This window comes from Silurus meridionalis, chromosome 3 (assembly GCF_014805685.1).
Source record: "Silurus meridionalis isolate SWU-2019-XX chromosome 3, ASM1480568v1, whole genome shotgun sequence".
Classification (NCBI taxonomy): Eukaryota; Metazoa; Chordata; class Actinopteri; order Siluriformes; family Siluridae; genus Silurus; species Silurus meridionalis.
This window is the reverse complement of record NC_060886.1, coordinates 25,171,838-25,195,675: the sequence shown is the minus strand read 5'-3', so window position 1 is coordinate 25,195,675 and position 23,838 is coordinate 25,171,838. Positions and strand designations below refer to the sequence as shown.

Below are 23,838 nucleotides of genomic sequence, written 5' to 3'. Positions count from 1 at the left end.
AAGGAGGGGAAGCGGTCCTCCGACAGCAATCATTTTTCGGTGCACAGTAATTTTGCTGTCAGAAACAGCTGGCAGTGCGGGCTGGAACAATGCGAGAGGAGAGGATCGGAGCGAGGGAGCGTGGAAGGCGAGCAAAGGGAGGGAGGGAAGACGAAGAAGAGGAGGGAGGGGAGCGGTGGTTGGCAGAGACCTGAGGGGAGATCGGATTTCAGACTCTGTCATTAAGGCCAGACTGCACCATGCACACAGAGCCACAGCTTCAAGTCTGAGCAGGACTCGTAAACTCTTATCTCGGTAGGGTTTGTTTTTTAACCCCTCTTTTAAAGGTTTCTGTTTTACTTCTTTTTCTTTTCTTTTACAACCCTTGCTTAAACACTTCACCCTCTTTCTCTCTTTTTTTCCCTCTCTCTTTGCGATGGTGTTCCAGCCTCTCTCGGGGTCAGTAGAGAATATGTGTAGCTTAAAAAAGTGAGGTGAGGGACAGATAAAGGGAGGGCATGAGATTGTGTGTGTATGAAAGAGAAAGAGAAAGAGGCAGTACTTGGCAGACGCGCTGTACGTCGGAGAAGCAGGCAGCTCTCTTTTAGGATTCATCAGCGCAGACAGAGCCTTGCACGTCTGAGAGTGTGCTCGCATGCTGACATGCCAGTAAGTACAAGCTTTTACTTTTAAATTCAGAATAGTTTAGAGAAACAGATACGGAAAAGGAGAGCTCAGCATGTGGGTTTCTTGTTTTGCTTGTTTTTTTGGCTGGTTTCATTGTTCGGTCCAGATTTGCGCTTGCCCTTCTGTCTGTGTGATATTTTTAGTCCTAAATCCTTCAGTCTTTAGTAATCATAAGCCTTTCTGCAGCTTTGACATAAAGGAGGGACTCTGTCCATCTGTGAGACAGAGAGGGAGAGTCAGGGAGAAGGGACTGCTGCCGCCCTGATGGCACACAGGCAGGAAGTGAGACAGAGGGGGACTGTGCCGCTTTACACACACACACACACACACACACACACACACACACACACACACACACACACACATAGACACAAGTCCCAGTTGTGTGGTCCTGCTCTGGTGCTTCCCTCTCCTTCAGTGGGCTCTGGAGTGCAATTATTGATTTCTGCGTCATGCGGTATCCCTGTGTGTGTGTGTGTGTGTGTGTGTGTGTGTGTGTGTGTGTGTGTGTGTGTGTGTGTGTGTGTGTGTGTGTAAGAGAGAGTAGTGTGGTGAAAGATTGGGAAGGAGCCGGAGAGTCGTGCGTGTGTGTAGCGCTTCAGGCTCCTCTTGCTCCCATTACCCCCAGACTGCACTGGAGACAGTCTGCAATGCACATTTTATGAGCTATCTCGCTCAGTGTCTTCTCTTTGTCTCTCACTCTCTTTCCTCAGAGTTTCTGTTTATTTTTTGTCTCCTTCAGTTTCATGTTCCTCTCTTCACAGCTCTGGTCTTTCCTGCTTGCCAAATGTTTTACTATCATTAGACATTAATGTTTAACATGTGCTAGACGTGGTGGTTTCATGCATGGGTTTTATTAAATTTCTTTATTTTCCTGCTAAAATAAAGATAAAATCCGAGTTTATCTAGTGTGTGTGAACTCACAGATTCTGAATAAGTGTGATTTTGAGATCACACAATTCAGGCAATAGCATCATCAGGTCTAGAGGTCAACCGTTTGATTAAAAATGCTAAATTATCATTCGGCCGGCCGATTAATCAGCATCGACCGATTGTGCTGCAAATTAGGTGGTCGCATCTGATACAGCAAATCGTGCATGTACGTTCTGCACTTGCAGGAGAGAACATAACTCTCCTGTACAGCAGGTGGCAGTATTGTGTATTTGGCATCCAATTAGGGAAACCGGAAAGGCTACAACTGTGAACATATAAGGCAAGCAGTGTTTACACCTCCCGCGATCATTACTAACAGATCCGTGTAGCATTTATTCAATCATGTCTGTTAAGTTGCATAGACAAGAGTAAGAATGACAACAAGCTTGTTTGTTTTTTTTTTTTTTCATGTGCTCATTCGCTAAGCTGAGTAACCAGTCGGAGTTCTCTTTCTCACCGATGAGCTCCACCTCCGATTCGTCATTGTTGCCTTGATAACAAAAAGCAACCAACATTTCGTTCAAATGAAATTTTCTCGATTCTTTGTAACCATGCAACAGTATTGCAATGATTTATATGCTATTTTGTGCAGCTTTAAGCAGTATGTCTAGTTTTACTAGCAAGCTTGGATGTGACATTATTTTAACCAAATGTCAAGTTTTTTTCACAGTGTCATTGTTGAATCATTTTTCAAACACCAAATCTCATATAGCAATAAATATATATTGTACACTATTATCATAATAAATATAAAATATGCCAAAATATGGAAGCTTGTACTTTTCATGCAGCGAATATTGTTGTATAAAGTTATAAATCTGGGTCTTTGGAGTTTATTTAGCAGTGAAATGCTAAACCAGCTTCAAAAACTTTGCCTGTTTTCAGACTTCTGTTGTCTATCATATGGCTTTTCAGCACACACACACTAGCTTCAGGCTCAAGGCAGCACCTTGTGGCTTTCTGAAGTTAAACGTGTGTGTGTGTGTGTGTGTGTGTGTGTGTGTGTGTGTGTGTGTGTGTGTGTGTGTGATGTGGCTGCTTTGGTTTACAGCGTGCATGCCACAGATATTTTGTAAGCTTTGATTCGCCATCTCTCTGCCAGAGATGTTAGTTTAGAATGGGATTATGGGCTGAAGCGTCTCGTGACTAGCCCCTTTTGACCCTTGCTTCATCTCTTGCATACTTTTGTACTTCTCAACAAGAAGGATTCTTGTTGTGTGGAATGTGTGACGCTTTTTTTTCTGCTAACATGTCCTATCTGCACCACGTGCTAGCATGCTACATTCAAATAGACTGTGTTTCCAAAATATTTTTTTCTTGCCTCTGGTATTAGCTAATTCCCCTTTTCCAGCTGCTAGCATCAATGTCAATATGACTAACCCTGGAACAACTTTAGCTACACAGTAAAATCATAAAAAATGTAGTATTGTCGTTAAGTTAGCATGCTATTTAGTTATGATTCGGTACTGCGAATTTAAAAGCATTTATGTATAAACTTGATTAAAAAAAGTGTATTTTACATGCTAAGACTTATATTAAATCCATAAATATGCTCTAATGAGTCTGTAAGTTCAAGTATATGTGATTTGACCCACTGCCTGTCATGTGTTTTTAATTAAAAACTAATACTGGCTGGTATAATCTTTTATACACAAACCGTGTATGTTTAATTTTATGGCTTTTTTAAAAATTATTATTAAATGTTGTTTTACATGTTTATTGCACTAAAATGAACATAAATCAAATTTTATTCATCACATACACATACATACAGGGTACGACAGGGTACGACAGGAAACAACCTAGCCCACATTTCAGTAATATTTCTGGCTCCAGCAGGTTAATACTGTAACAGGAGATGAAAAGGCGATGAATATGCAGTGCTAAAAAAAAAAACGTATAATATAATTAAATCGAAATGTGTTTATCCGAATGATTTCTTTGCCGTTACGGGATTGTCTCGGCAAGTACTTTTATCAATGAAGGCCTTTCGGGTTAGATCCAGCGTAGATATTTCTCCTCGTTTTATGTAATCTGATCAACCTATTTCACCTCACTGCCGAGAAGCCTTGCGTCTGGAGATTAATGGAGATCCGAGGACGGCGATATTACATATGTAGTTTCCAGCATTGCTGATGCGGCAGAGTCTGGGAAAGTGGAAGCACACGGTTACGACGATGGTAGTTTCTAGGCTTGTTTGTTAGAGCTGTAGGGATTATATTCAGGGCTACAGATGCTATGAAGAGACTGCTGATGCCTTTTTTTTTTTTTTTTTTTTAACTGGGTAACTATATGAAAGTGTACATTGCAGTAAGTATATAGGTCATTCTGGTACTGCAGTAGATTGTGTTTACTGTGCACATTTGTTTTAGCAAGGACAGACAGGAGAGAGGGAGCGTGTGTGTGCATGTGTGTGTGTGTGTGTGTGTGTGTGTGTGTGTGTTGAAGATCCCAGCTGGAGATAACACACTGCAGGGCATTCTGGAGCCGGGCACTGGCACGTAGGCTCTAGAGGAAGGGATGATGGAGGGACAGAAGGAGTGCATCGCCAGAACGCAGACATCATGCCAAAAACTCTCTTAGACACAAAAAAAAAGACAGCTTTCTGTCAGGGGACAGTTAATCAATAGGAATGATTTATACTCTCTTGCTTGTGCGAAGATGGTTATAAGTCCTGCACTGTCTGTAAGCCTCAAATGGCGTTTAACAATAAGCACGATTGCGTTGAGGAAAGGCAGTAAAAATATACGCTTTCGTTATCACACTATAATGAGTTGCAGTACGTTTGGTATTAAACTTATTGCAGTATAGACTGTACTTGTGCAACACTGACCACCTTTTACATTGTGCACAGGATAACGGATTTCCAAACATTTCTTTATTTAGATATTGTTGACATTTATTTATTAAAATTAAAATCCTTTGTTTTTTTGAATATGCTAGTGCTCAGACCTCTTTGGTGCTATAGCAAAGCAGCTCCGGATTTTCTTCCATACGTTGCTATACTGGTCAAAATGGTTACATGTGCTCTTTCTAAAGCATTATTCTTTTTGTAGTAACAGTGTACACATGAAATACATTATAAATGTCAAGAACTTTGATATGCTGAAGTTCGTAAGGACTTTATAAGCACTTTGTGATCATTGGAGAAAATAGGCCTACTATAGGAAAAGTCTTCACCGCATTTTTTGTCGTGTTTTTTGATATGTTGCACGAGTTGCTTCAATAATGTGATTTCACACTTACCGTAACTGTAAATGGGTAAAAAAAAAAGCAATGTGATTACAAAATCACTGTACAACATAGTTGATAATTTTCCTAATATATCAAACCGTCTAAGAGTTTCATATTTTACTCATTGACCACTACATAAAATCCTTATCAGGCTTGTATGCAGATTTACATTCTTCATGTTTAACCTGGTAATACTGGCTCTCTGGATGCCTAATGGTTACTTTTCATATGAATGAAATCATAAGAAAATGCCCGGCCATTGAAAAGGTCAGCCGCTCCCTCCCCCATCAGTTCGGCTCATACGCCTTTGCAAGTGTTCAAGTGAATTGTTAGCAGTTTGCATGTGTGAGACCATATTGTCATGTAGATGCCTACCATGGTATCATGTAAATTGATTGAGACCAATCTGAATATATTGCTGACCAGGCGAATCGTGCGTTTTACATCACACTCTAATACCCATTAAAATGCAGGACTTTTCCAGAACATTTTAATACACTATATTTTAAAGTTAAATGAAATTGGACACAGATTAACCTTACACACTTGCCAAACTGATTTTGTAAGTAGATGTGCACATGGTTGAGATTACATATAACCAGTATGTCACTTGAGATCCTCGTCAGTTATCAGGTAACTTGGAATCTTTAAGTAAAGGTGGTTGCATGTACATGTAGCCAGTGTGAAATATCTTGAGCCAGAAATGGTAAGAAACCCCTGTCTTTCCCCCTGCCATTATTCTATTGTTGTTTGTTAAGGGGATGTTTGGACATTCCTTAGTGAGCTGACATGAGCGCAGGTCATCGAGGGTATATTTGAGTTGGCCTTGTTGTGAATCCTTGTCGAATCCTTAGCCATGGTGACTGTGTGAGTTGGACCCACCAGTCCTAAGCCGTCACACGGCCATAAAACACTGGCTTAATTGTTTTTTTTTATTTTTTATTTGGTTGGCTTTTTTTTTTGCAAACTGTAAGAGTGTTCACATGGATTAGCGTGTCCCTAGCTGTCTCATGGCTGACCAAATTAGATCTGGGACTGAGATCCAGCCCTTAATTACCGAAGAGGACAGAAGTGGAAGCTAATGCACTACAGTGTTGATGCACAAACCAGAGTCGATATACAAAACTAGTTCTAAAGAATAGCGCCCTCGGGACCAACGCTTTAACCTGTTGCTCCTTATTCATCAGAAGTCTATTGGAATACCTAACCGGAAGGACCAATATTTGGAGGAATATTGTTTTTATTCATATTTGAATATGATCATGAACATATAGAAGGCCACTAATGTTCTGATATTTCTACTACAATTTTGGAATTTACTGGTTCACGAATGTGCCTTTTGATATGCAGGCTAACCTGACAGATTTCATACATTTTATGACATCTGTGAAATAACAATGAATGGACAGTGACTGATGTCGGCTCATGCTCACTAGGATTGTTACAGTTCCATGGTTATTCATGATGAGTGACAGAACATTTACCTTAGCGTTGAAGTGTTTCTGATCACATTTCATACTTTAGTAGTTCATTTTTGTGTGTGTGGACAAACACATTCACAACCCTCTCCCTCAGGAGTTTCCTTCAATCATTCTAGAGCAACCGCTATTTCTCTTTACTATTGTAAACAATTTACATTGCTACTCGATCTGCACATCTAGCACACTCCTAACTTTGTTCAACACAAAGACACAGATGAACACAACAATGCTGACCAGACCAGAAACAATTATCTATTTCTGGCTAAATAGATGTGAACGCTCTTGCGCTAGTGAGATTTTATTTTCTGGCTCGCTGCCTCCTTTCCTCGCAGATAATCTCTTTCAGCATCTAACCACTACTGAGAGTATAAGAGAATTTATAGGAAACAAAAATTCATACTGAAAAACATGCTCCTTTTGAGAAGCACGTTTATGAGATGAACTATTTCTTTTTTAGCTCGATAAAAAGGTTCGCAAAGAGACTTTTGTATGGAGACCTCGGACCAGCTTGTGTGTGTTTTGTTAATACTGTTATATCATTATGATATCATACACTAACACCTACCACCTAAAAGACACCAGATTAGGATATTAAAGCTTGCTTTATGTAGCGTGCGCTAATGCAGCCATTTTGCTGCTAATTACACGAGTGGCTTCCATTTTTCCCTTGAGTCTTGTGACACATGGGTATGATAAGTGTTAGGCTGGTATCTTTGTCTGATTAGTTAATGATTCACTGTTCAGGTTGTAATAAATGACATGAAAAGATGTCAGTAGGCCATGACGCATCGAAATGTTCGTCTCATGACTTTGTTCTGGTGGGTGTGTGTGTATTTCCCTCTTACTTTTTTCACTTTTTGGCATTCCCATAACTAGAGAAGCATCCGCACTCACACCTGGTAGTGTTACAGCATGATGAGGTGCTGAAATGCCGGTGCCTCTTGGGTTTTGTCCTGAATTAGTTATATCCTGTGGTTTGGGTTCTCGCTGTGAAACTAAGTAGAGCTTGCTTCACGTTTCAGTGAAGAGAGCAAATCGGAATCAAAGGGAGCGGAAGCAAGGCAGATTTGGTTTGTGTTGAATGTGAATCAGCAAAACGGCTACAGTTTTGTTTGAATATGATCAAACATAAAATATCGATTTTATTTGGGAATAAAAACAAAGACAAAAAAAGCCATTGACTATTAGATTTCACAGTTTCTATGACTTGAATGTAAGATTTAAAGTTTTTGAATTTTGTAATATTTTTGTATAGTATTGTATATTATATGCATTTGGATATTAATAAGCCATAACGTGGTTCACAAACATCACTGCTGAGCACAATATGTATGACAATGTTGATAGGTTTGCTAAGAAAAATGGTAGTTTGGTGAAATTTGTATTTAATATCTACAGAAATAATTGATTTCATTTAATGAATTAATACAAAGTACTGGTTCGGCCAATCCAGTAGGTGATATAATCTATGTAATAATATGCAGCATTAGTCTAGTTTGAAAGCTATCTTAATCTTGCACTTCGTTTAAGCTCATTTAAATCACATAATGGACAATAATTATTAATGCTTCTTAATGTTGGAGAATGATTTTTCTTTTTTATACCAGAAAGGAACGGGTCAGTTGTATTTACAAAATTGTTCACCTAAAAATGTGACCTGGGACAATGGACTATATGCAGTTTTCATGTGCTTTAGATTATTGTGGATTATGATTTCAAATGTAATTTTGTGATTTCAATGAATTTTTATGCAGTTTATCCTTCACTCGCACATAAACGTCTGTAGATGTGTAAAACAAGGCATTGTGACTTGGTTAAGCCTCTAATCTGATGGAGCTGGTGACTGAAATGCTTGTTGTAATGCCATTTTAAATCCAGAGCCATATTTTGATGTGAAAGGAGGAATATTAAGAAAAGAAAAAAGGGGGGGACAATAAGCAGAAATGTGCTGGCTGTAACAGGTATTGCATGGGTTCACGGTGAAATAGCATCGATTACATTGGTGTAGGTTTGTGTGTGTGCGTGCGTGTGCGTGCGTGTGCGTGCGTGTGCGTGCGTGCGTGTGTGTGTGTTTTAAAGAAAGCTATCTAAATCTGTGGTTGACAACCACAAGCTCATAAGTGAAGGTGAACGAGGGGGCATTAGCATTTGAGTGCATTCCTTAGGCTGAGTGAAAAGTGAATAATGCTGTGTAATGGTACTGGTGTAGCTGGTTGTTGTACATATGACCCCTTACAACCAACAGGCAACTGCAAACCCAGTGTTCCTCAGGGCAAGGAAAAGCTTTTAGGTTCGTCTGTTTTCACCAACAAACAGGATCTAGTCCACACTTTCAGTTCATCGAACACACTCCTTTTTAAACACCATGATAGGTTTTTGTTTTCTGTTGTTATCATGAGTTAGCAGTGTGTGTTGCATATGCCGTTATTTATTTTTTTTCCACTGTATTTTTCTTCCCTTTCCCTCTGTTCATGTTTGTTGAATGATGACACACTCGGGTTCTGCTCATGTCCCTAAATGGTGTCCCACATGGTGCTAACACTTTGGGCTTGCCAGAACAAATAAAGACGAAATATACGGGGATGGGAAAAAACAAGCAGTGAATCATCAAGAGATGAGATGGTCACACAGATCTCAGCAGCGTGAGACGGTCTTGGAATCAGACCGACTTCTCACATCCACACACTCCTCTGTTTATTCTACTATATATTTTATAGCATTTTTTTTTTTTTTTTACTTGTTCACACACTTATTTCTCCTGTTATACATTTAACGTTGTACTTAAAATTCAGGCAGTTTAAAAACACTGATGTATTCAATTTCTCATACCAAAGAAAGAAGACCAAGCAGATAAAGAGTACCGATTGTGTCTGGGGATGAGGTCAGATCAGGTTCATTTGGTTTGGTGTGTTTATTAAATAACACAGTACTGTATGGAAAACGCGAAGGGAATTTCATGATGCACAATACGAGGACTGTGTGAATATGCTGCTATATTGTGCTATTAAAATTTGGTTCATATGAACTTGTAACACAATGAATGATAATGTTTTATAAATGATAAGAAATGGTGGGGATAAAAAAAAAATCGTAGTTTTATACTAATTTCTCAGACTGTCGTGTCACGTGTTCTATAGCGGGCTAATTAAATACGCGTGTGCACATCTGAGTGGCTGAGCTAGTGTCGCTAGAGTCTGGGTCAATGCGACACAGCCTCTGTCTCTCTGTCTTACCCCCTCCTGTCTCTCTGTCTCCAGCTCTGACTCAGCCCTTTCTTTGTGTCCCCCTTCTGTCTCATTAAATTTCTACAGACTCTTTCCCTCTTACTTGTAACCCTGATGTCTGTCTGCTGCTTTTCCTCCTCCTCTTCTCGCTTTCTTTATCTGTCTCTTTTTTTTTTTTTTTTTTTTTTTTTTTAACCTTTCTGTATGTGTTCATTCCACAATTGACAATTTTTTTTGGTATATTTAAGTAGATATAAATATAGGAATCTAAAAATGACACTGCTAAATTAGTACCTGTCCTTTTGTGCAATAGTAGTCCTCAGCTCTTCGAGGGCATGGGTTGGGGGGGCATTTAACAATGGAGAATTCAGGACAACATGCCGCCACAAACTTGACGCATCATTACTCACTCAAATGCTTGTGCAGTCACGTGGATACAGTAAATATTCGTCACTGTCTACTCAGGCAAATCAAGTTTGACCCATTTGCTCAACTAGGAAATTGTGCAAAAATCACCAAATCTTGTACTTTTACACATTTTTACACAGTATCGGTTTGGTTATTTGTATAAATGGTTGCTTATGGATTTTTGCCAGTCAGAAGCAATGAATACATTAGAATGTCATTAAAAAGCTGATTGATTTTTAGTAATTCAATACAAAAAGTGAAACTCGTGTATTACATAGATTATATAGAAAAAATTCTGAGGATTTCTTTTTAAAGATAAATATATGGTACAAATTGTAAATTACTGAGAATGTTTCTGTTCTTTCTAATATAGAATGCGATAAAGTATTTACAATTCAGCTAACTATTTTGGTACTTGGTACTGCGAGTTTTTGAAGCATTGTTTAAGAGTTTCTAATTAGGGTTTCCACGACTTATGGATTCATTTCTAATAGTCTATGTATTAACTTGGAAATTGTAACATCGTTAACAATTGTTAATGCACAGAACTCATTAGATACTCATAATAAGGTGGCCGAAGGTTTTTGTTGCTTGGTACACTTTTTGAAGACTGGTCCCTAAAGGGTTTTTAAAGGTTTCATTGGATAAACAAATCAAGGTTCTTTGTCTCTTAAATTGGCTATAAAATGGAAACTTTTTCCCTGATAGATCTAGTGATCATCCCATATGCCCAAGAGCATTCATTTTACCCAGCACTAATACTATTCATGACTAACAGCGTACATGCACTAATGAGTTATGCAAGTCAAAACAAGAAAATAATCTGGCAAGGTTTTTAATTTTTTACTTTACAAGATCTTGTCTGGCTAATTAGTCATGTACTTTATTCTTTCTATTTCTTGATGATAATGGGCATCGGTTATTAACAGACTGCAAAAAAAGAACAGAGATCACAAGGTAGTGTTGAGCAGTGTCTGAACTACTGAAGATTCTTTCATATATATCTGTCAGGTTAGAAAAAACATCTGGCCAGCTTTGGCCCCATTTGACTTGTGTGCTGTGTCTTTTTCTTTCTCCAGAGCAAAAGACTGAATGTTCGTTACTGAACTGTCTGGGTTTGATCTCGTCTCTTATCTTGAACTCCCCCACCCTCCCCCAACCCTCCCCCAACCCTCCCCCACATACACACCCACCCTTGTGGGCTGACTGACTTCAAGACACTGATATCAGATCCAGGATAAATAGGTGCAGGGGAAAAGAGCTGACTGACCTGATCTGACTGAGGGTGGGCTGGAAATAAAAGGGGGTAGCAAATAGAAAAGAAAGAAGACAATGAACAGGAAGATGGAAAGTCCACAGAGACATAAAGATTCAAGGAAAAACAGATTGGAAAAATTGGAAGGAATATCAAAATCGAGGAGCAAGATGAAGAAAATGGGAGGGAAGAATAGACCCAGAAAGAAAATGTGAATTAGAGAGATTGATGAGGGTAACAGAGGGTCAGAAATTGAAGAACTTCTCGTTGACGCCTGTTCTTTCTACTTCAATTTTGAAATGCTATTACAAAAAAAAACAATTTTCCCCAAATTTTTTGAACCTTTAATATCAGGTGAGATTTCCTCACCAATTAGGTTTATTCACATTATTTTATTTTTTGTTTTTGTCCACCTGAGGTTTTTGTTCCAGGCTGCAAACTGGAGGTTCACTGTGATTTCATAAGGTGCCATGTGTCAGTCATGTCGGTTGTCTGTGCCAGGTTTTGGGTGAATAATGCCTGTAAAGGTTTTTAATTAGACCAAATAAGCAGCCACCTGCAATGGCATGGCACATTTTACTGACTGAATAGAGAGATGGGGGGAAAAAACCCTTTAATTACAACTAAGCCATGAAAGCTGGATGGGAGGTGAGCCAATTCGAACTATGCCGGAACTGATGACTATTACAGAAGCAAAATCATCAGCTGTGATTTAAAAATATATATATTTTGGTGCTTGTTAGGTTTGCTTAGCCAAGCACAATATTTCTGTATATGGGCTTATTGCTTCGCATTAAAAGTCATAACGAGCAGAGCATGCGATACTGTGGGTTTATCTTTTATTGTGCTATAAATGAAAAGGTTGTAGCTAAGATTAGTGTTGGGTGGATGTGGGTTTGTTTATGTATTTCTGTCTCACCTTCACTTAGCTGACTGTTTTCCTTTTAGCTGAAAATATCAGCCGAACCTCTTGGGATGCGTGCTGCAAATGTGTCTGGGCATTTGGTATTGGGGAAAAAAAAAAAGATTTATTCACTGCTCAAGGTGATTCTGCAGAAAAAAAATTACCCACCTTGTTTACTTCTTGTCTACTCTTACAATGCAGATATGAATTTAACTTGAAATGTACCCACTAAAGGAGCATTCCTGGAAAAGTGCAGATTCACTTATGCAGAGTTTAGTCTGTTTTAGTCGAACCTTGGTGTGCTGTTCGTTTATCCAACTAAGAGCACAGCAGTTTTGCTCAGGTGCATACATGAACGCGTGACAGAGGTGGTCTTCATCTGCTTCCAACGCTAACCTGGTTCCATTGCAGTGAGCAAGCAGATTGACTCAATTGACCCAACTCCAGGAAGTGATCCAAACTTTTCCAGACAGTTTTTGATCCAAGAGGAGCAACTAGCTCTGAAGGACAGAGCTGAATCATTACTGAAAGGAGATGTTTTGGATATTTGCTTTAATGGAAAAAAAAAAAAAAAAAATATATATATATATATATATATATATATATATATATAAATGTGTGTGTATATATATATATAATGGATCATTTGCATAATACTTGGAGTCTTTGAGGTTTTTATTCTACCTGCCCTTGCCAAAGTTTAATTGACCCTTTATCCTTACATACAAATATGGCTGCTTTTTTTTTTCTTTCAACACTACATGTCCTGAGGACATTTGAATTTTTTGCTTTTTGTTTTGAATAATTAATATATGCAGGCTGATGCTAAGCCAATTAGCATGCATTCATTTTGGTTTGATTTTGCCTCACTCACTAATAGATGTGAAACTCACCCCCTTAGCTGTTGTGGTGTTTTGAAATGACAGATTTAAGGTTACATGAAGCACTTGATGCTTGTGAGATGAATCTTTGGACATTGTAATAGTAACAGCATACATACTGTTGCATTGGCTACATGGTGAACAGTTTTGCTAACATAAAGGTCTAATCATGAACCAAAAACCAGTCGGAAAACTGTTTTATAAAATGAGTTTTTCTTTCTTAGTATTTCATAGAATTGAAGCTTGGGTTGTCAGTGGAGCATGTTAGCTGAACTAAAATAACCTTTTAGCTAGTAACATTTTAAAATACGCCACAATCACACTAACATGAAAATACTGACAACGATGCTTTATTTAGTTTTTTTTGCTGAAATCACTCACATGATTCAAACATTGATTGTGTTATTAAAATACTCAAAAAGGGAAAGCTGTTTACTAAAGCTGAATGCTGAATTGTATATTCTTGCTAGCTAGTTTCAGGGGCTACAAATAGAGTATGTTTAGCTAAACAGAAATAGCTTCATTACATGTCTAAATAACTAGCAAGCTTCATCATCAAATTGTTTTAATAGTAGCTTATTAATAATCTGCGGTTAGATCGAGAGGCTGTCTTTGTAGTAGCTGAAAATCAAGCTAGATAGTTAGCCTAGCTAAGCTATCAGCACACTGATGTAATAAGCTGTATCATACAAAGTTGATCGTGTTAGTCTAAGCAAATACAGTTTTAGTTGTTTTTTTATCATTTGGGTGATATTTAGGAGCAGGTTGAAAAAGTGAATGAATAATTAAATAACAAAACTGTGCAGATTTTAAGATAAGAATTACAGGGCGATGTAATGTGCCATCGTAGGCCAGTGTGTGTGCAGGGAAATTCAGGTCATTCAATATGCTGCCTGCCGTTTTCCTCTACCAGTTCTTGGGATAATTGAGTGAAATCCCCAGCTGTATTCATTCTTCTAATTGAAAGTAGAAAATGCCCCCCTTTTCCTCACATACTCTATTTCTGTAAATTCCCGCTTTGCTCTCGGTCCGCCTCACTGCCCCTTCATTCACCTCGCTTACCCCCTCAGTTTGCCCCTTCCCCTGCTGCTAACGGCCACTGATTTTGTGTCAGTGTGTGTGTGCTGTGTGACGATGTGTCTGCCTCAGTCTGTGTGTATTTGTGGCCTGATTAAATGAGCAGCATGTGGTCTCTGGGCATCCACTACGCCGCCAGGCTAACACTAACAGGACGCACTTAATTTTTTATGTCTGGGAGCATCCAGGCAGCCACAAAAGCCCTCTCACTCGTTCTCGCTCTCTCTCTCTTTTTTTTTTGCGCACACACATAACGCGTAAGCTAGATAAGTGATTTGTGTGGAATAAACAGGTCACGAGGGAGCTCTTAGCTGCTAACATTTTATCACGTTGCAAGAACAACGATGATAGTAGATTTTGAGTGGGCTTTTATAAACTGTGTGTATGTGTGTGTGTGTGTGTGTGTGTGTGTGTGTGTGTGTGTGTGTGTGTGTGTGTGTGTATGGGCTAAATGACTGAAATGAATTTGGAAGGCATGTGTATGAGTGGGCTGAATTTAGGGATTCTGGCTCTAAAACAATCTCGAATTCTGCACTCATCCGTCCTGCTGTGCGTCTATCCCCCTCTCCTTTTCCACCTCCTCCTCCTCTCATGTCTGGCTTCTCTACCCTATCTGCCAGGCAGCCTCCCCTCTACTGTCTTTCTCTCTCTCTCTCTCTCTCTCTCTCTCTCTCTCTCTCTCTCTCTCTCTCTCTCTCTCTCCCTCTTTCTTTGTTTTAGCCAATAGGAACGCTCCAGTCTTCCCACTGCTTGCCACTCAGTGCCTTGTTTCCAGGACGACAGAAAGGCATGAGATCCACTTTAGTTCAGGATTTTCAACTTGCCGATGATTCCGTGCCCAGACGGAAAACAGGTTGTGCCCCGCAGAGCCCCAAACCCGATACTCGCATCCATTTCCTCAATCATATTTAGGCATGTTTTTTAATCTTTTTAAGTGCCTCTAATACCACAAGAATCATTCAGCTTTCGTGTGCGATTGTGTGTCTGTTTCTTGTCTTTTTTTTTTTTTTACATTTTCCATCAGTCAACTGCTCCTCCCCTTAATTAAACCAACCCTTTTCTACAGTATATTACAGTAGAATACAGTATATATAGACACAGACTGTGACTTCAGTAGAGGAGACTAAAGCTTGTCACTTTTTTTTTGTCCCATAGCAGTTTCAATAGAGCAGAACTCCAAAAAGCATCAAAAGGTTGTAAATCTGGAACTTTCGAGGTGCCATTCGTATCACTTCCTGTGGGATTCATTGCACATCTCATAAAAGGAAGAAAGGTCTGATATCTTGAGTCCAGTTTTAACATTTAAAACCCTTAAAACGTTACAGCACGGTTTTTAAAGTTGCGGCATTCTGTGTCTAACATCATAGAATAGTACATTTATTTGATTGTAACATACAATTACATTATAATCAGACCGTTAGATCAATCCAGATAAAAGATTTGACTTTTTTTCCCCCTCGTGTCAGGATGATTTACTGAGTCAGTATTCGGTTTATTTTATGTACATTTTGATTGCTTATAAATATCTCGTTATACGTTCTTCACTAAAATTCGCTTGCCTTCAGAGAGCAATCATGGAGTAGAGTAATTATAGCCAAGACTGACATAATGAAAGATTTGTATTTAAGTTAAGAAACTCCTGACAGGACTCACAAACTTTTGATCAATAGGCTGTGGATCACATGTAACTGGCATGTTAAATATTTTCGAAGGTTTAGTGTGTTTATTCACAATCTGCACTTGAAACGAAGCCATTAAACTGAATGGAAATCTGCTTGTAATCCCAGCCAATAGAAAGCTTTCCTCAACTATTGTTTTTGCTCTGGTGTGCAGTTGTGGAGGAATCCTGAACTCTTGCACCAGTAATCTCGTGTTCCCCCTCTCTCTTTTCCTGCCTACTTCCTTTTTCTGACACTCTCTTTATCACCATCTCTCCTCCTCCTCCTCTTCCACTATCTGCGCTGTGGTGCTTGAATTGCAACTCCTTTTTTTTTTTTTTTTCCTTCACCAAGCTGTAGGAGGGTGTCTTCGTCTGTCTGCGTGTGTGGGGGGATTTATATATTTTTCTTTTCTTTTGCAACTACGCAGTTTCCTTACTCAAACTCCAAGATGTATATAAGTTAGCAGTTTTAAAGTAACAGAAGGTAAAGTCTGCTTATATGAAGCATATTTTGTTTCAGATTTAAAATTTTTCTCTGCATTTGTTTCCAGGTCTGCGATGGTGGATGGCATCATGATCCTCCTGCTTGTAGCCTTAGTGGTTTTACCAGCTGCCGGCGTGGAAGGTAAAAGTTGGCGCAGATATTTGTCTAGTCATAATCACATGTGCAGGAGGATAGGGAATCTCTGAGAGGTCTTTTATAGACTAGTGTGTGTTTGTAAGAGTGAGCGAGAGATAGTTGCATCCTCCTTGCTCAAGGACACACCGACTGTGTGTCAACTTCTTTGTGATGGCTTCACTGATTTCCTTTCAGAGCTAGAATAATGACTGAGCATTTAAGACTCTCTCTGTCTCTCTCTCTTCCTTCTCTCCTTTTACTTATAATGTATTAACCAATCCACAATGGAGATGATGTGCAAAAGCCTAGTGTAATGAATCCCAAACTCTGTGTCCTTCTTTCGACTTTCCTTCTTGTATTTCTCTGCTGCTTTGCATAGCATACTTTAGTAACCTCTGAAGTAGTATTTGACATTGCCGGCTCTCTGCGTCGCAGTAGTACTGCGGATAAAAGAGAGGAAGAATGATTCACTCACCCGCATGTGTGTGTGTGTGTGTGTGTGTGTGTGTGTGTGTGTGTGTGTGTGTGTGTGTGTGTGTGTGCGTGTGTGTCCGTGTAGATAAAGCAACGGTGAATGACTTTGAGTGCGTGTGCGAGGGGCAGTCATGTGGCAGCAACGGCCGCTGCTTTGGCCAGCAGTGCTTCTCTTCAGTCTCCATCCGGAACGGGACGGCCCTGCGACAGAAGGGGTGCATTGTGGGTACGGAGGAAGAGGCAGTACAGTGCGGAAGCTCCCCACTGGAGTCTGGCATCATGATGCAGTGCTGCAAGGGAACACTGTGCAACAGCAACCTAACTGTGGAGTTGCCAAGCTCAGGTGAGTTTCCTGATATAAAGCCTTATTTAAACTATCCGCAGTTATACAAAAGCTTTTCAGGAAATCCGTGTACATGATATGCCCAGGTCAGTGATGTAGTTCCTGGTTAGCATTCCCAGAAAAATATAAACATTGAATCTGTGTTTTATTGATTTCTTTTAAAGACAAATAAAATGGCACAATAAAAACGAACCAACTGAACTGAACCGCCACAAATTAGGACCTGCATACAAAATATAGACAACGTGACTATAAGATATGAATCCATTCCATCCTTTTAGTCCGCATTTGCTGTTATAAAAACCTTTCTGCTGGGAAGAAGTTCAACTAGATTTTGCAGTGCGGTTCTGGAGATTTGTGCTCAGTCAGCTAACAGGGTGTTAGAAATATCAGGTACTGATGAAGAGTGATGATGCCTGGGATGCAGTCAGCGTTCCAATTGATCCCAAAGGTGTTCAATAGGGTTAAGGTCAGAACTATATTATAGTGGGCAAATTAAGATCTAACTAATGTACACCATATCTTCATGAAGCCGTCTTAATGCTAGATCAGGTTATGGAGACTGGGATAAATTCATCTAGACCAGCCTATACACGAACGGATAAATTAATCAATATCTGGTTAATGAGACTAGCATAAATTACTCTCAACCTCTTACTATACAGCCCAGGACAAGCTAGTATAAGCAGGATATTCTAAGCTGAATAAGACTAGCATATACTGGCAGGATATGCAGACTTTCTTATCCATTTGTTTCCTTTCCAGATAAGGATTCAAGGCAGCATGAATGTGTGTGTGAGGAAGCGGAGTGTGCGACTGGAGGTCGGTGTGTAGGAGAGCAGTGTTTCTCCTCCGTCACAGTCACCAACGGACACCTGCAACACAGAAAAGGCTGTTTCTCTGCCTCACAGAGGGGCGGAGCTAACTGTGACACCACAAACTCACCTGATAGCATCATTAATTGTTGCACAGGCCACCTGTGTAACGCCAACATTACGGCGGAACCACCGTCTAGAGGTAAGTGGGATTAGTTTTACTTATTGATATTTAGCTGGATGTCAGTCATAAGCTTTAAACAGTTATCACTTAACACCCGGATGCATGCGTTTGTAGGAAAACCAAATCAATGGAGTGGAGAAATGCAGAAATACTGTTACCATCCTGATTTTTTCCATAATGTCTGAGATTTGTTTATTGTTGTTTGTCCTGTAGCACAGCAATTTGAAAGCGTTCTATTTTTTTAAAAATTAAAGAATTATACATTTTATCTGTAGTTTTATTTCCTGTCATACAACGTTTCTAGGGAAAAAGTGCTTAAAGTAAGAACTCGTTCCAAACGTCATTTTCTCTTCACTACTATTCAGCATCATCAGTAATCACATGCTGATTTTCTGTCACGTCGTTAAAGAAAACCGCTCTGGAGTTTAATTGTAATGTCATTTATATTCAGTTGTATTTTTTTGCTAATGTTCTACGTCCTCCTCCTCCCCCTGAATAGACGCAGAAACGAAACTGCAACCGAAAGAGCACGAATGCGTGTGCGAGGGCCGTTCTTGCGTGTCAGGAGAGCGGTGTATGGGACAGCAGTGTTTCTCGTCTCTGACCGTGAGCGATGGAGTGGTGGTCCATCAGAAGGGCTGCTTCACCGTGTACGAGCAGGGTCGCATGACCTGCAAAACTCCACCCTCACCTGACCAGATTGTCGAGTGCTGCCAGGCACGCCTGTGTAATATGAACCTCAGCGTGGCTCTGCCTGTCCGAGGTAACACACACACACACACACACACACACACACACACACAATACATACCGTACAACAGTCTGAATTCTATGCTCTGTAGGTCCATTTATAATTATGAGTACATTGTAACAGATATGAGAAACGAATATGCGTGTACATTTACATACATTCAGTAAGCGGATGGATTTATGCAAAGCAAAAGCCTTTTCCTACCATAATGCATACGAACACGTGTTACGATATCCATAGGTCAAGTTCTTAAAAATGAAAGAGAGGATTTGGGGGTTTGTATCAGATTTAATATTGGAAAGGAGGAGGAAGAGAAAATTGTTGGAAAAAATGCTTGTTTAAAAGGTTAATCACTTAGAGCAAGATGTTGACCGACCTAGAGTTTGGATTTCTGGAATTTGATTTATCAGCAATTTCTTATCATATGTGGTACTTTCCCGCTCATTATTTTTGTGCTCGTTATATTTGTAAGGTTCCACAGCGGCAAAGGTTCATATTTATGCGTTTATTGATTCTATAGCGACTCCTCAATAATCAAATTATTGTTACATAAAGAGACGTTTATTTGTCGTTTACGGAAGGAGACTCCATTGTCTGTGGAAGGTGACCGCCAGCTTTCCAGCATCAGAAGGTCTTCAGGATGGAAAACCTTCTCAGTAACCTGACAAGCTGCATTTGTTTTGTCATATTAACTTATTAAGAGTCTGGGGTGGGACTAATAAGATACTATACCATAACTGATAACAGGAATTAGATGTCGATTTAATTGTAATGCAACATTAATCAGATGAAAACCATGGAATATCGCTGAAATGGCCAATAAATGTTGTCTCAGAGCATTACAATCTATGGGATAATATATGAAAATAATCTATGGATGGTAACCGTGACGACTCCACCTCGTATCACCTGCAAATGTTGGTTCCTCAAAAAGTCTGATAATCCACTCTTATGAAATCTTTACCTGACCGTTCAGACATTTTGAAACAAAATGTCGCCACCATCCTGCTTGTAAGCGTGCACCGTGTGTCTCCTCACACCTTCACACACATGCTGTTTTTTATTTTTATTACACCCACTCTGACCACCAACACGGTCACCGAAACCCCTTCTGTTGTATTAAAGCTTGGCGTCCTCACTGGAGCAGGAGAAGTGCAGCAGGTGCTGGGGCGTGTTTCTATGTGAATCCTGGATTACAGGCCCTGAATGCCCTTCACCTCTCCTTTCTCCTCTCTGAGATTCCTTTTACATCAACTTCATTGTGGGATGAGATTTTAGCAACGGTTCTCAAATCCCAGTCGCCCGATCAGAGCCTGTCCCGTCGTCCGTTTTTTATTAGATTTTTTTTTTTAAACGAAGCTCAGGCTGACACGTTTCTGCTCGACACAGCAGGACATGAAATTATCTGCCATTATCGCACACGGCGCCTCTGAATTCGGTCTTTTTGGTTTTTCAGCTTTACATATCACACAATAAACACAGGAAATGGTCTGCTGTGAAAGGGAAGCTCCTGGAAAGCAACTTTATTCACTTCAGTGACCCCCCCTTATTTTTATGAAATAGAGAGGGAGGGATTTTTCTAAACTTGTATTTGTATTATAGAATTCATTTACATATTCAGTGAAACCAAAGGATTTAATTTAAGAGTTTTTTCATCAGCGTAAATGTTTATTATAATTTTTTTGGTTTAGAAGCTTACGTTTCAGCATAAATTTATAATCATAATCATCTGATTCTTATTTACAGAAAAATAAATATATATATATATATATATATATATATATATATATATATATATATATATATATATATATATATATATATATATATATATATATATACACACACACACACATTTTAAGCATTGAGTTTTATTTCTGGTTAGGAATACAATTTTAGGACATGCAAAGTCAAGTAGGACATAGAATCTTAAATTGTTTGTATGAGAATTTGTTTACACTTTAATAGAAACGTTTTGTTAAACGGTTCTGTTATGAACAAGATTCTACCTCATGTAGCACCTCACATGTGGCCCAATTCAATATATATAATGTATATTCTGTTATCAAATTCCCATTTCTGCATGCGCACACAAGGTCTCAACGCTCTTGCCAGCAGGCATCTTTGGTTGTAAGTGTTGTGATCTTTTTGAGAAAGAAAAAAAAACAGGTTTTGCAGGAGTTCTTTTTTTCTTCTTTAGCTTCTTGACCTTTGAGATAGAGCCTATTGTCTGTCACACGTCAGAAATCGCGGCAGACGAGGATTTATCAGATCTGTTGGGATAGAAGGAAATGCTTTTTTTTGTCCTAACTTGGCATTCTTCTCTTGGAGGAATGAAAAGGGGAATTATGTGAGAGGAATTATGATGCGTTTTTGAATTCTAGGCTTGTCTGTGTGTGTGTGTGTGTGCGCGCATGCCTGTCTGTGCATGTCTTAATCTGCATACATGTTTTCGTTTGTGTGAGAGAGATGGAGCAAGATTTTAATCAGACTGCTGGATTCCTCCCCATGTACCATATGAAGAAAAAAAAAAGTCTCGAGTGCAAGTGAGCAGAAAATGGCGTCTTTGTCTGGAGTACAGCCCTCGCTCCTGCAGTCTCGCATGGGAGCGTGTGGGTGGTTATGCTATGTGGAGCTGCTAGTTGTGTGCTGTAGTTCAAGACCATCGCAAGCCCCTTTTTTGGCCCACCTTTAGCCTGCGTTTAACCCATTTTAACATCGCCCACTTGATCGCAAATGCACAAATCACAAATTTAACCCACTCTCTGCAGTCCGGTTCTAATGTTCCTGACCGAGGAGAAACCTGGAAGTCCTCGACCCCTGAATGCATACGTGCACAGGATTTAAACCTTTTTCCAGGTTACTTTCCAAATACTCTTTTACCTTCCAACCATCTGCGACTGCTCCGATTTCCTTTGAAATTCTGTAGCATCATTACAACAGGTTATAGTGCAAATTCAATCATTTTATGGTGGAGAGTTTTGTACATTTTTGCCAGGTTTTTGTTAATGAAAAACAGAAATGCAGTTCTTTTCTATTCCAGCTAAATGTTGGAAATGTGTCTTAAGTATTATAAGGAAGCTTTAAGATAGGAAGTAGGAAGTCAGAAAATATTGCTAGCAGCATTTCGGCTTTGTCTGAATTAGCTGCAATACATAGTGAGTTGGTGTTTGTATTGATTTTCAAACATCATAGTTGCATAAATAAACTGCAATCTGATTAAAAGGCATAAAACACATGCAGTGTTTCTCGTAACTACTTACATATTGTGGTGTTGAATCTTCATCGCAAATTCCATCTCAAATGGTGTCTGTTCTTAAAAAAGAAGAGAAGCTTGTAGGCTTTAATGGAGATAAGGATTTATTTTAATCCTCGAATGAACGGTGTTGTCTCGGCAATGCTGGTAAATACTAAATTTTAAATATTAAAAATGATCCTTTGCATTCCGAAGTTGCTAAAAACACTTGCTAAATGCTAACTTTATAAGACACAGCTGTCCGATAAATGCGGTAAATTTAAGTGTAAAATGTGAATATATATAAAGGATATGAGTCATTAAAATTACATACTGTTTATGCTAGGTTAAGAAAGTAAACAGTACGACACTTATCAGCTAAACTCATGATTTCTGATTTAAACAGAATTTACATTAATACTTTATGGATTATTTTTTTATATATATATCTTTGGATCCGTTGCTTCAATTTTCCGAGGCATCTCAACCAGCTATACATCTTTGTTATATTCCAGTCGAAATTTCTGTCAATTTCCACCCCCATATATACACTTGTCACTGCAGAAATGGGAAGCTAGCATGGATGTTTCCTCTTTCCAAAGTGCTTTCTTGGCTTTCTGAAAAACTGTCACTCAACCCACTGTGAGCCTCACTTTAGAACCCATTTAGAACCCTTCCTAAGCCTACTTTTAGCCTGGGTGTAACTCTACATAGACTTTCACCGGCCTCTTGATTTGTTTTTTTTTTGTAACTCATCTTTTTTCACACCACAGCCCAAAAATCTGTCTGCCATTAGCTCGATCGGCCTACTGTCCATTCGCAGACGTCCTCCGGCCAGCACTGTGTGCTCTCCCACTGTGTAGGCGCCTCTGAGCAGGATAAAGATGCACTTGTGTGTGTGTGTGTGTGTGTGTGTGTGTGTGTGTGTGTGTGTGTGTGTGTGTGTGTGTGTTGCGATGTAAGCCATGGTCTGTATGGTCCAGGCAGTTTGGGTGCAGAGAGACTGAGTGTGGGCTTCAGCATGCCTAATTATTAAAGCTTCTCCCTGCAGAAGCCCAGACTGAACTGCAGCTCTTTTGTGTGTGTGTGTTAGTGTGTGTGTTAGCTGTCTCAGGCAATGGGGCACACCTGGGTAAATGGAGTTAAAACAGTCCTTTGTGTCGAAAATGAATAGAAAGAATTCATGAACAGTTGAACCGACTTGCACTGAGTGAATAATTTACACTTGTGCATTCTTATGCAATAAGACAATCTCGACCAAATGTTCAAGCCTTTTAGTTCCAACAAGGAAACACACACACACACACACACACACACACACACACACACACACACACACATTTATATTGTGTAATATATAAATATTGTAATACAATTCTGCTTCATAATCTCTCTTGCTCTTTCGCAGTGGTCGAGGGCCCTAACTATAGTGTTACAACATTGGCCATCGTAATTGTGGCTCCGGTGATTGTCCTCATTATACTTTCAATGGTGGCCATCTTGATTTTCCGCCGAATCCACCGTAACCAGATGGAGCGACTGACGGCCCGCGATGCCGAGTACGGCACCATCGATGGACTCATCGCATCCAACGTCGGTGAAAGCACGCTCGCGGTAAGACCCTCATGCACTATATGTAATTAGTGTCTTCTATAATAGCATTTTAGTTCGGTCAGAATGTTTACTTTATTAAT

At 39.4% G+C, this 23,838-nt stretch overlaps 1 protein-coding gene across 3 annotated transcripts in view; it reads left to right on the top strand.

Moving 5' to 3' along the window:
• LOC124382770 (activin receptor type-1-like) overlaps positions 1-23,838 on the top strand; it is a 40,407-nt gene that overhangs the window by 7,557 nt on the left and 9,012 nt on the right. The window contains exons 1-6 of one of the 3 annotated variants that reach the window (XM_046845001.1): positions 181-294; positions 16,275-16,348; positions 16,902-17,159; positions 17,925-18,176; positions 18,658-18,921; positions 23,553-23,758. In XM_046845001.1, coding sequence (XP_046700957.1) covers positions 16,282-16,348; positions 16,902-17,159; positions 17,925-18,176; positions 18,658-18,921; positions 23,553-23,758 — 1,047 coding nt within the window. In that variant the 5' untranslated portion in view covers positions 181-294; positions 16,275-16,281. Of the gene's footprint in view, positions 1-180; positions 295-427; positions 649-16,274; positions 16,349-16,901; positions 17,160-17,924; positions 18,177-18,657; positions 18,922-23,552; positions 23,759-23,838 lie in introns of those variants that run through there. The other 2 variants (XM_046844999.1, XM_046845000.1) reach the window with 2 other exon arrangements.